This window comes from Parasteatoda tepidariorum, chromosome 7 (assembly GCF_043381705.1).
Source record: "Parasteatoda tepidariorum isolate YZ-2023 chromosome 7, CAS_Ptep_4.0, whole genome shotgun sequence".
Lineage (NCBI taxonomy): Eukaryota > Metazoa > Arthropoda > Arachnida > Araneae > Theridiidae > Parasteatoda > Parasteatoda tepidariorum.
This window is the reverse complement of record NC_092210.1, coordinates 76,930,682-76,944,586: the sequence shown is the minus strand read 5'-3', so window position 1 is coordinate 76,944,586 and position 13,905 is coordinate 76,930,682. Positions and strand designations below refer to the sequence as shown.

The 13,905-nt window shown below is 30.1% G+C and overlaps 1 protein-coding gene across 1 annotated transcript in view; it reads left to right on the top strand.

Moving 5' to 3' along the window:
- The window catches only part of LOC107455669 (rho guanine nucleotide exchange factor 17-like), a 271,527-nt gene that overhangs the window by 192,174 nt on the left and 65,448 nt on the right, over nt 1–13,905 (top strand). The window contains exons 5-7 of the mRNA XM_043057607.2: nt 1,603–1,695; nt 2,511–2,687; nt 2,814–2,864. Coding sequence (XP_042913541.1) covers nt 1,603–1,695; nt 2,511–2,687; nt 2,814–2,864 — 321 coding nt within the window. The remainder of the gene's footprint in view (nt 1–1,602; nt 1,696–2,510; nt 2,688–2,813; nt 2,865–13,905) is intronic.

Here is a 13,905-nt window from a genome sequence, read left to right as displayed (position 1 = left end):
TTTTTTTTTTTTTTTTTTTTTTTTTTTTTTTTTTTTTTTTTTTTTTTTTTTTTTTTTTTTTTTTTTTTTTTTTTTTTTTGAAATCAAAAAGAATTCATGTTTTTAAAGGTTTCATTTTATTCGACCCTGATACATACATAGGCTAATTTTGAGGAAACAATTTGGGGGTTTTTGCATCTCCGTTTATAAAGCAATTATGAATGAAGGATAAAAAAAAGTGGAAATATTTCCAAAGAATATATAACCAATCTTAGAAGGATACCTTAAAATTGTGATTAAAATGTTCTTCAACGTAATACTACGAATTTGGCAATTTAAATTATGAAATTTATAATGGAAAATTCTTAAATGTGAAAAGAAAGTTTTTTTAACTTTCGTCTTCCTTTACAGTATTAAAATATGTATTCCAAAACTTCACTGAAACGAAGTATTTATAGCGCGAAAATTAGCAATTAAACTCAAAACTGTGTTACTTAACACAGCCACTTTAATAACTATCAATTTTTCCTTTATAATAGTCATTACTTTTAGCATCAAGTCACTAACTTAATTTAATTTCAAAGAGCAGAAAACATATTACCAAAACTTCCCTTATGGCATGGAAAAATCCAGCGTCCTTTATAAGCTTCAATTCCATCTTTATAAGCGTAATCTTTTTTACGTATATTTATAAAATTAATTTAACAGCACAGATAATATTTAACCTAAAACTTTATTAAGTCAATGAACTTCCGAAATTTACCAAATAATTTGGTTAGGCTAACATGATGGCTTAAGTCAGTGGTTCCCAAAAGGTGTTCTAAGATGCCCTAGGTTCCTACGGAAAGGTCACAAGGTCTCTTAAAGTTTGGAACTATTTTAACCAGTTATGTTTTATGAAGCCTGTATTTATTTCGAATCATTTACAAAGATAATATTTTGAATGTTTTTAATAAATTATTTAAGTAAAGTGTGTGCGGAAAAAATAGCAAAATGTTACACCTAGTTATTCTAATAAGCATTGAAAAAATTATGAAAAAGATATCCAATTATAAGAAATTCCATTAGTGTTGCCCATTGAACTTCTCAATTCAAAATAAAATAATTAAATTCATCAATAAAGAAACATGTTTTGCAATAACTATTCTCAACGTTTATAACAGTTTTTTTTAGCTTTCATTTCAACAAAAATCATAGCTGCTTAAAATTTCTTTTCAACTTAAGCATACACGTAAAAAAATAATTCAGAACTCGACTTGATGCCGTTCCAGCTCTGCGAATTCAATTGTCTGACGTAATATCTGATTTTGAAACTATAAAGAGATGAAAATATTATTTTTCAGGCTAAATGTTTTAAAATAATTAATAGTCTATTGAAAATAGTCAGTAGAACATCTGCATGAAATATTCACAATTGCTAAAAAGACTTAATTTATTAAGTTAAATTTTGCCAATCGAAGAGGAATCATGTAAGGTTCCATAGCCAAAAAAATTAGGAACCGTTAGCTTAAGTAACACAGGATGACAGCACATAATTTTTATTAATTAGCTTTGAATTAATATATAAAAATAAATACATTCTCTTTCAAGGTTTTTTTTAAGATTTATAATTTTTTTTTTCAGAATACATCAAGAGAACACAAAGGTAAACTGACGCTCGATGCTTTATTGATAATGCCTGTACAGAGGATACCACGCTACGAGCTGTTAATAAAGGTGTGTTTTTCATATACATTATAAAAAGTCATTTCAAGAGTCTTAAATTGTATATTACAATATTTAAAGAAAGAAAGAGTATTGCGAAAAAATAATATGAATATAATTTTACACCAAATATGTTGTACTGATGACAAAATTATAGCTTATTAAACCTAAATAATTTATTTCTAGATCTTGAACTCGGCGTTTCTCTGATAAAAAAATGCACATTATGTTATCTGTATACTCTCAGAAATAAAACTTTAACTTTGACGATTCTGTCATCATTGTGTTTCATTTCCTTAATTTTGAGAATTGATTAGTTTTTATTACAATGCATAAATTGCATATTTAAATGAATTATATTTTTTGGGTTACATAATAAAAACTTTTAAACGTTATAAGCAATGCAGTACAACAGATTCATAGGTTATCGAGTTTTGGAAGATAACTGGTTATATCTCACAAGTTTATACTTGCTTGTGCAGTAATTTGTTTAAAATTATTCTAAATATAATTCCTCGGCAGACTTGTGTAGAGGTTAGGGAACTATACTTGCATTAGAAAGGTTCTGGGTTCGAATTCCGGGCAAGGCATGGATGTTCTTTCCTACGCTGTACTCTCTGTCCTTACTGTCGGAGCAACGCTGGCCCATCTAATATGGTGCCCCTGAAGGATTGGCCCACAAATCTGCCCTTCAGGTGCCTTTATGATGCCCAGGTGGGTTATTCTGAAAAAATCAACTCATTTTTTTTTGTTTGCTGCTATTGTACACAATATGTTCAAAGGTTAGTCAATTATACCACTAAATCGGTTTGGTTACTTTGTTACAGGAACTGCTTAAACATACACCAATGGATCATCCAGATTACAAACTGCTGTTACAAGCACAAAGAGAAGTTCATGATTTGGCCGTAAAAATTAACAAAGTGGAGAGAGAAGCAATGCTGCTGGAACAAAGAATACAAAAATTAAAAGAAGTTGAACAACTAATCGATGGCGTGACTGATGTAAGCTCTTTCAATTCCTAATAATCTTGAACTGAACTGTTTTATCAATTTTTTTTCAATATTTAATTGAAGTGCGATACATTCTTTATATTTGAAAGAAAAAGGAGATTATTTTGTTTATTACAGTTGGTGCAAGGAGACCGCGAATTCATCCGCCATGACCACGTTCAAATACCGGTAAGTCCATTCATTATGCATTTATAATTAAAAACATTTGTATAAATACATAAAAATAGCTATCGTACAAGGTAAAAGCTTGTGAATCATGTCAATCATCACACTATGTTAATAAGACGTGATGACGGAGTGGCAACAGCTCAAGATACTGATTTGCCAATGTGAAGTACTTGGGTTTGATCCCCAGCTTCAGATCGAGGGAAACTAGCTTGTCTTTCGATTGGTGCGTCATCGTCATATCACTGATATCAAAATCATGGAGTCGTAACCTCAATGACCCCTTGCCCATTAGAGAGTGTTGCGGAATCACTTTACTTTGTTTTTATACTATATTCAATAAGCAATAACAAATATCAGAGAGACTTGTGAATCATGTCAATACGAATCACCACATTATGTTACTAAGACTCGATGGCTGAGTGGAACAGCTCAAGGTACTAATTTGCCATTGTGAAGTACTTGGGTTTGATCCCCAGCTTCAGATCGATGGTGGCTAGCTTGTCTTTCAAGTAAAAGTGATCGATGTACAATGACTAACACATTGATATCATCATCATCATGCCGCTGATTTCGAAGTTGTGAAATCTTAACTTCAATGCCCCCCTTGCTAGGTAGAACGATGAGGTTATGGACCCGGTAACCTAGATAACAGCATGTTGCAGAATTGCTTTATTTTTTTATACCTTGTTCAATGATAAATATCAGAAAATTCGTAAATAAAACAAGATATAAGATTTAGCGTCCAAGAGTGATAAAAAGGCGATAAACTTGATTCTGATTTGCGTAATATTATAATTCGTACAAAAGTTTATAAAAAACAATAATCTTAAATAGATCAGGTGCTTACTAAAGCCGATTTAAAGAAATTAACTAATTATAAGTTGTTGATGTTTTAAATCAAGACAACAAAAAAAGTATGTAAATGCCAAATCAAACAAAAACAAAAAAGCTGCTGTGTTAATATGTTAGAATTTCAATAAGATCAACAAAGTTAATATTTCAAATTACGGCACAATTCTATTTGTATCCTCTTAGCTGTTCTAAAATTGATGTGATGTTATTAAAGTTAAGGTAATCTAGTTTTGCCAACGTTTTTATTATTTCTCTTGCTTGAATTCTATTATTAACCAGAAAAGAAAAACGAACTCACTGCTTCATGGCTCCACTTAAGTAGCATTACTCTGAGAAAATTGTTTCGGACAGATTGCTCTGAGCACATTTAAAAGCAAATTGGGCTCTTCGAAACAGATGTCGAATCGTTCCTGCTGCTGCCAGCTGGTCCACATACATAATTTCAACACTTTTCGTTTTCACATATTCATTCACTTGCATGAACTACTAACTTCCACAACATTGCAGAAATTAATAAAAAAAAAAAATTACAAAATATTCTGCCATATGTTAACGATTTATATGCTCTCCATTTAGCATATTTCGGAATAAACAAGCTTTTTAAAAAAGTTTCCCATCAAAGTTTCTTAACATGTATGGCACTCACTTAAAAAGTAAATAATAATTCACTTAAAGACAAAAGTGATTTCCACATAACATAAAATTATAAAAAATTGCAAATTGTATTCTCTTATGTTAGCGATAAATATGATATATGTCCATCAAAATATGGCTATTTTCCAACAAATTGATGTTTGCTTCTTAATATAAAACACGTTTCAAGCAATTTCCATGTTGCATAAAATTATTTAAAAAAAAGCTCAATCCTCCTTTATGTTAACGATATTATGTTCTGAATAAAGCATAATTTCGACAAAAACAAGCTTTCTCTAAAAAATTACTAGAAATGTTTATTGACATACATGGTTCTCTCTAACAAATTGACACACACTCTTCAGAAAAAAATTTCAAACAAATTTAACATTGTAAAAAATTATGCTTTGAATTTTGCCTGCTCAAAATAAAACAGGATTAACAACATTCTTTAGATTTAATCTGGATTAAAAACATCTTTCAAATCTTCCTATAAATATTTCTTGGCATATATGGGTATTTCTTTTACAGTTTAATCCTAACTTCTACGCTAAAATACTACAGACTTCTGCATTCTTTTTTTTAAAAAAATTATAGAAATATTTCTTGCGATATGTGAAAACTTTCTTACAAATTAACGGTTGCTTTCTCATATAAAACAAGTTTTAAATTATTTACGCAAGCTTTCGTAAACCTAGCTTAAATAATCATAGAGATCTCATTTTTATTTAAAAAAATTGCCGAAAATTATACAAAATTTCTAAGGCAATTTTTAAATAATAACGAAAATATCACTTTAAAACAAACCAATACATCTGGGGATACTGGATTGGAGATCGATCGTTCTCTGATTCAGGTCAAAATTACGATCTGTGGATGAATGAATGGATGTATGAATGGGTCCGCCCTATAAATGGGTGTGACGCATGGTGTGGCAGAAGCCGAATTCTTTGCCATAGATGGCGCCACTGGAAAACAAGAGCAATCGCACCCCCTCTGCCTAAGCAGGCATACGTCAACAACATATCATTTTAAAATTTGAAAGGAATTCGTTAAAAATTGTGAGCGATAATTATCATTTGAATTAGACATTCCATAGTGCGCATGCGGAGAAAACATTTGGAAAAAAAAATTCAGAATTTTTCTTTGCTAATTAAGTAAATTACGTGTTGCTAATTAAGTTTTATTTGGTAATTTGGTAACTAATGAAAAAAATCTTATTTGAATATCTAGAAAATTTATAAAATTTCGTACCATTTTTCCAATAAGTTTCTATAAATTTTGAAAAGAAGCTCTGAATATTTTCCATAAATTTCATATAACAATATTTAATAAAAACGCCACCAACGGTATGGAGAACTTTCTATTAAAATTCGCATTAATTCATGTGTTTTCTTTCCTTATACCATCACATCTTTCTGCCCAATCAAATAATATAGGATAGTGACATATTTAATTAAATTTTATTTTTTAATAGAAAATATTTGTGGATACCACTTATCAATAAAAGTTTTTTTTAAAAAAGAAGTACAATAATTACGCAGAAAAGTGTGAAAACTTTTTTACATTTTCAAGATACTCAAATTGAACTTTAGTCATAAGTCACGAAAAACGATATTGACAACAAAAATATGAAGAAAAAAATTTCATATGTTTGCCACAAACGAGCGGAGTGAAACTTAACTTTAAGTGTTATTATAAAGGCTGCTTAGAGTGTTTATATCTTAAGCAATTATTCTCGAATTTCTTTCAAATTTAAGAATGATAATCTTGTCATTAATTAAAAATTGTTCCTAAAATTTTGTTCTATTTTATTGGATGTTTTTACAGTTACAATAAGAAAATGTCAGGCAAAAGCGAATAGTTTTTTTTTTATGAAATCGTCCAAATTTTAATGAATATTTAAGCTTGGTTCACGAAATTTTATACCTTTATTGCATATAATAACTGAAGCATCAGATGCAAGTTACAAGCTAATTGCTACATTTTCTGGAACAGGATACTCGGTGACACACATTTTCGTTCGTAAATTATTGCCATTTTCTCAAACCTGAGAAATCCTTAAACTTTATTGATACTGTAGCGTATCAAACTATATTAAAAAAAAGTTCTGTATTTTTCATAAAAATATTTATTTACGGCAACCACTACAGTAATGGAATTAAAGTTCCCGTAACGGGAAAGTAACAACTTTTCAAACCAATATAGAAAACCCGTAACGGGTTAGTACAAACCTCAATTTCGAAAAACAAAAACTAATCTCTACAAAATCAACAACTATTTTGTGTTCTAATTTTACCGTCTGCTTTTATTTTTTAAATTTATCTCCTTATATGTTTATGCTTCGACTGGCTGCGTGGCGCAGTTGGTTTGTCGTCGGCCTTCTGAGCCCAAGTCTGCGGGTTCGATCCCCGGCCCAGACACCGGATTTTTGGGATGCAGAAAATCCTCAGCGTCCATGTCGTATGATTATGCGGCATGTAAAAGATCCCTGGAGTGCCTCATTGGCTCTTGGCATTTCCGACAAAATTAAATTTCTAGTGCACTTTAGTATCCAAATAGAGTCTCGGTGCTGCCATCTAGTGTGGCAGAAACTAGACGTCCAAATTAACATGACCAACGGTATCTCACCCATTGTGGTGGTCCTGAAAGAGTGGATACCACCTCTGGAGAACGCACTAGGTCTGCTCATCGGCAAGACCGATTGTACAGCTCATTAGAGATATAAAAAAAATGTCTATGCTTTTGCCAGCCTGTTGTTTTTAAATATTTTTACTTTTATTTATGCTTTTGCAAACCAATTATCTTTTTTATATTTCTAGACTTTATAATACGTATAAAAAATCGCACGATTTAAACTAAAATAATAAAGAAATTCTCTTAATATTTCTAGAAACATTTGAAAAAATTTTAAATACTGAAACAGTTTTTTTCATCATATATGTAAAATAGTTGTATGTTACATAAAACCACTTGCTTCTTCATTTTAGAGATGAACCCTGTAGTGTTTCTGCGCTTTGAGAAATTATTCAAAATTAATTACTTACATAAATAATATCAGCGGATATTTTAATCATTTGATACTTTCAACTTTTTAAAAAGGGGTTGCATGTTTTTAAAAGTGACCACTATTTAAAATGATACCAATGATCACCGATCAGATATAAAAATTCTTAATTTTGACTTACTAATTATCCAAATATCTAACAGAAACGTTTTTAATTTATTCTTGCAGTTTGATAAGGGATATATGTTTAAAGTTTAAAACTTCTATGTTGGTCAAAACGAGTTATTTCGCTTAACTGTCTGTTAGGGTGATTATCTCTAGTTACCCCAATAATTGCAAAATATCGAAATGAACTTTTTTTCAATTATCTAATAAAGAACATCTGGTTCAATTTTGAGATTTATATCTTGGTGAATATAGTGTATATAGTGTTATTGTCAATTTAGCTAAATACTCCTATCTAACCTAGATAATTATTAAAAAGTTCTTCTATTTATCTCATAGAAGAACAAATAATTCACATTTGGATATCAGTCATGGTAAAAATGTAACATGTGGCATAATTGTCAATTAAGCTAATTACCCTTATAATTATAAAATATCGGAATTTAACAGGAATTCAATTAATTAAATCTCATTACGAACATCAAATTTAAACTTTCTAACTTCGAGTGAAGAAGAATCAGTGATGAGTCTGTTGGTGACGGATTTACCTTTAATTTTTATAGAAAAGCGCCGCTTTGGCTCAAGGGAAAAACGAGCTCCCAATTTTGTGATTGGCCTTAACAATTTTCATTGCAATATAACTCAATTCGAAGACTACACAACTTTTCATCCAACTTAAACGTCAAAATCATGTAAATGTTGCACAGGGATGATGGAATTGGAATTGGAACACAATAAGAAATTACAGAACTTCGCATCTCAATTAAACGTCAAAATCACGGGAATACTGCATGTGAATACCGGAATAGGAACAGTATTAGAAGACTGAAGAACTTTGCATCGCAATTAAAAATAAAAATTGCGTTAAGATAAGGATGTCAAAATAGAAATTGGAGCACAATTTGAAGACTGCACAACTTTACAACTTAATTAAGCGTTGAAATCCCGTGAATATTGCATAGGAATATTGCAATACAGTAGGAAGATTGCAGTCCTTCGCATCTCAATTTGACGTAAAAATCAAATATCATGTTAATTTAGGGATGCCAAAACAGGGATTGGAACGCACTTAGAAGACTACACAACTTTGCATCTTAATTAGATGTCAAAAACACGTGACTTAGAGATCTCTAATATAAGTTAAGAATTCGGGAAATTCGAATTTTTCATTTTGCAAACAGGAAAAGGCTCTGATATTATTCGGATAAGTTAATTTTAACTATAGTTAATTAAATACTGATAAAATCCTTATTAATTTGTATCTATTTCATTCTTTTTGTTTCATCAAAGTTAAAAGTTTCACTACGTGAATAATTTCCAATAACTCACTTATTTTAAACATTAAAAAAAACTGAGAACGCATTTTTAGCAATGAATTATCTATAAGCGTATAGATTTTAAATTCGGAAAAATATTAAGGTTTGTTTTAACATAATTCTTATAGAAAATATGAGGGCTGAGTTTTTCCGAACATTCAAAAATCTTAAAGCTCATTGAATTGTAAAATGCAGAAAATTTGCTCTAACCTTTATACTGTGCAAAGTTGAAGAATAAACTTGAACACAATACCATTGTTCACCTTGAACAAATTCTTGGTTCAATTTGTTATGAAGATTGCAGAATAAGTATTCGATATTATGATTAATTATTCAATTGATTTATCTAAGAAAAGAAGCTTTAATATTAGTCGATATAATCCGCAGACAATTTTCTGATTGATATTCCAAAAATCTTTATAAAACAATTCATCAAAATGATAACCAAATACTATATCACATTCCTTTATGTTTTCTTATTCTTTAGTCATCAATGCAATAACCAACCTTGTTTATGGGAAATATATTTCCGAAACAGTTTCCAGTATTAATCAGAAATCTTAAGAGGGCAATAATGTTTTTACCATAATTGGCAATAATCTATTATATTTGCGAAGCAATAAAAGGGATAGAATACGAAAACATACTTATTCCGAGTTATGAATCTCTATAATAATAAACATTTCCGTATTAAATTAAATGTTAGATAATTGATTAAAAAAATTTATTTGTTGTTTGCTGTGTGCTCTATAAAAACTGAAAGAAAATATGAAAAGAAATATATGATACTTAGAAAAAGAAGGATATGATACTTAGATAGAAAATTATGAATGACTGTAAATTAAAGAGAAAAAATCTTAAGTTAAACGAAAGTTCATCAGTTACTTTTACTGCGAACGTCTTACCATACATTCTTAAATATTAACACAATATTTACTCAATAATTATCCCTAAATAAGGAATCAAATTTATTTTAAATCTTTCTTGTACTTATCTGGTAAAATATTACTTCTAAAAAATTATGAAAATGAACTTCTATTATGCAAAAGAAGTAAGAAATTCGAATTACAAATCATCATCTTTTTCTCTATATCGAAAATCACCGTGACTGCTTCGAGAGTTCAACCTTATAAGGTTGAACTCTCTATACACAATGTACTATAGTACATTTTGTATCGGCGTGTACCATAGCAAATCTAAATGTGAAAATATATACCTGTATAGAAAAATGTCCAAGAAGTATAATGAAATAAAACAATTTTTAATTTAGAACAATTAGTTCGAGATTTGTTAGTTGTTAAACGTATATTAAACAATACCACGCGAACCTCTCTGTTGTCTAAAAAAATACCGCTGCCCAAATAAAATTAGAAGAGCCAATTTTGTAGATAAATTTGAGAAACTTTTTAAAAATTCCTATTTTTCGGACAGTTAAGATAATTTTAAGTTTTTCTTTTTCCGCTTCGAATAGAAATGACATATCTTTTGCTGAAAAAAAAAGTAGGGAAATTTATTTATCACTTAAAATTTTTATTTTATACACTCTCTCTAGTTTGTTGAAGTTCAAAGTAAAGAAAAGGAAATGGCTTGCCATTACTTCGCCTAGGTTTACCAAAATTGTTATTTCTCTACTCATTTGGCCAAATAAAAAATTATTGCTCTTTGCATTTGTTATTATCGTAAGTTAAATTTTTCTGTTCTATCGCGTTCCCTGCACAATTTTTTACACCAATTTTCGCAGCAAAACAAAATCTGACTAAAAGTTGAACACTCAAAACAATGGTGGTGAAGCTGCGTCCTTAGCGGATTTTAAGGCTGTTTTACAAAGTCGTCATATGTAATGATGTTTTTGCGAATAATATGCTATTTCTTATAAATGCTTTGAGTCTCTGCGACAGTTTCTCATGACTGTTGAGTTTAGCCTATCTAAAGCAAGCCCTGTCTATTCTTATTTTGAAAATGGTGCAAAACGTCAATATGGTGAAAGGCCACAGTTTGTAAATCGTTTGTTTGTTCTTGTGGTGTAATTTTTTATTATTTAGAAACTGACTCCAATGCTGCATAACCTGGGGTCATGCAAATTTGAAAAAACTGAGAATGAAGCAGTGGTTTTGATAATTTTCATTTAAGTGGAAAAATTTCACCAAATTAATGATTTTTAAAAAAGTTTGTCACGTCAATATGGCAAACGTCAATATGGAGAAAAGCCTCAGTTTGTGAAAATGAAAAGCTCTTGTGGTGTAATTTTTTATTATTTAGAAGCTGACTCCAATGCTGCATAACCTGGGGTCATGCAAATTTGCAAAAACTGAGAATGAGGCAGCGGTTTTAATAATTTTCATCTAGGTGGAAAAATTTCACCAAATTAACGATTTTTAAAAAGGTTTGTCACGTCAATATGGTCAACGTCAATATGGCAAACGTCAATATGGGGAAAAGCCTCAGTTTGTGAAAATGAAAAGCATTTGTGCTCATGCAAATTTACCTGGGGTCATGCAAATTTGCAAAAACTGAGAATGAGGCAGCGGTTTTAATAATTTTCATCTAGGTGGAAAAATTTCACCAAATTAACGATTTTTAAAAAAGTTTGTCTCGTCAATATGGCAAACGTCAATATGGAGAAAAGCCACAGTTTGTAAAAAAGAAAAGCGCGTGTGGTGTAATTTTTCATTATTTAGAAACTGACTCCAATGCTGCATTACCTGGGGTCATGCAAATTTGCAAAAACTGAGAATGAGGCAGCAGTTTTGATCATTTTCATCTAGGTGGAAAAATTTCGCCAGATTGGCGATTTTTAAAAAAGTTTAATAACATGTAAAATATTTAAGTTATTTGTCCGTTCTAAAGCCCAAATAATTCTTCATGGCAAGATCATATATATATAGTTCAAAATCATTGTATTGCTTCAAGTGTAAGACGCTTAAACTGTGGCTTTTTTATTTACCTTGGTGACAGAAATTCGAAAAACAATGTTAAAATCGAATAATTATTCGTCATTGCATGCATTCAAAATCAGTTTCAGCTAATTGCTGCACTTCAGAATTTCAGAAGCTGTTAAATCTAGTTCATCAACTAGCTGTTAAATATATTCAATTTGTCGTCCATTTCCAAGGAATGCCCTTGTAATTAGATTAAATATTACGTATTCATATTTATTCGTCGTTTATCATTTTATCCACTTTATATGTAATTCTTATCACTCATTGTTGGCCTAGTGTCAAAACATTTACGATCCGTCTGAGCCCTTGAAATTTTTAAAATCTACCTCATATTGAATGGTATTTACACTTCATGGTTTGAAATTTAGTATTTTATAATGAAGACAAGGATTTTCCATTAGCACGCAACGAATCTTTAATCTAATTAGACTAAAAATTCAAGAATTTGTCCTAAGGGTGTATTTTAAGTTTATCTTCTATCTGGAAAGCCAACAGACAATTATTTGACGAGAAATATTTATTGGCTCTCTGTATCCGAAAAATATCTTAGAAAAACAGCCAATTTTTTTTAATTTATACAAAATGTTCCATTCTAATGCAATAATTTATACGAGTTGTAAAAGTCTCCGCAATTTTTATAATAACTTAAAAACAATTTCTGTAAAATATCGATCTAGAAAGCTTTTATAAATATTTTCTTTTCAGGAGTAAAGTTGTTTTCCTGACTACTAATGCCTATCCTGAATCCATTGATAGAAATTTTAATTTCGTCAAATGAAATAAAATTATTATTAATTAGCTAAAATTTAACCAAACATTTTGATGTTTGTCTTAATTTTAGTGATTTCCACGATAACAAGCATGATGAAAGCGTGTTATGAAAATTTTTTTAATTTTAGTATATTTTGATAATTCATAATAAATACCACTTAATATAAATTAGTATAAAATTTAAAAAAATACTTCCATTCAGTATAAGTATTGATTCGCTATTTCCATACAGTATTAGTAATCGTTAAGTATTTCATTCAGCATTAATATTTAAAAGCCTAATTTTTAACAAGTATTCTAAAAGCATATATTAAAGCTGGTCATTTTGGAATACGCAGCATATATTTTTTGTTCTGATTCGCTTTATTAGAATAATAGGAATAATCATTTTCCGGAAGAATCGTTTCTTATGGAAAAATCTGAATTTCCAGTCCTTAATTTTAAGAAAAAGTATTTGAAAAAAAAAATAACTTTGATACCTTATCTGAGAGATTTAAAACCTTTTCTTTTCTTGCTTGTTTTTCTTTCTTAGAATCGCCACTTTACTTTATGTTAAGTCTTCAATTAATCTCTCAAATCTTTATCTTAATTTGCTTCGATCTCTTGATTTTGTTGACTTGTGTATCTTATAATTTTCCACCCTAGCCCTAATAAAATGCTAAACACTTGTTAGGGTGTGGTGCATAATTTAGAAACTTATTGCTAACAAACTTTAAAATAATAATAGTAAATGCAAAAATTACCGTGCTGAACAATATACTAGATTGGCTCTTGGCATTTCCGACAAAATTAAATTCCTAGTGCACTTTAGCATCCAAATAAGAGTCTCGGTGCTGCCATCTAGTGTAGCAGAAATTAGACGTCCAAATTAACATGGCCAACGGTATCTCACCCATTGTGGTGGTCCTGAAAGAGTGGATACCACATCTGGAGAACACACTCGGTCTGCTCATGTGTGCGCACTTGTGCAGCTCATTGGGAAAAAAGACGATATACTAGTACACTGTTAGAATTTTCATTCAAAAATTACGGTTAAATAACCGGCAGTGGTCTTTCCATCCGATTAACTCCAACGTTTATGGTTTGAAACATTTTCTTTCACCTTTACCGTTTGGAAACCGTTTACAACTGGTACAGCTAAAAAGCCGTGAATACAAAGCTGTGCAGTTTTGTAACCATTTACAACTAGCATAGTTTCTAAACCGTACATATAAAACTTAAACATACATTGTAGCTTTGTGGGTAGAGCACCCATTTATACGTGAATAATAGTTTCGTATTCTAAGAGTCCAGGGTCACCAATTGAAGAGTGCAAGATACTGATAATTCTTCATGTATTTAAAGAATAGAAGAAATAT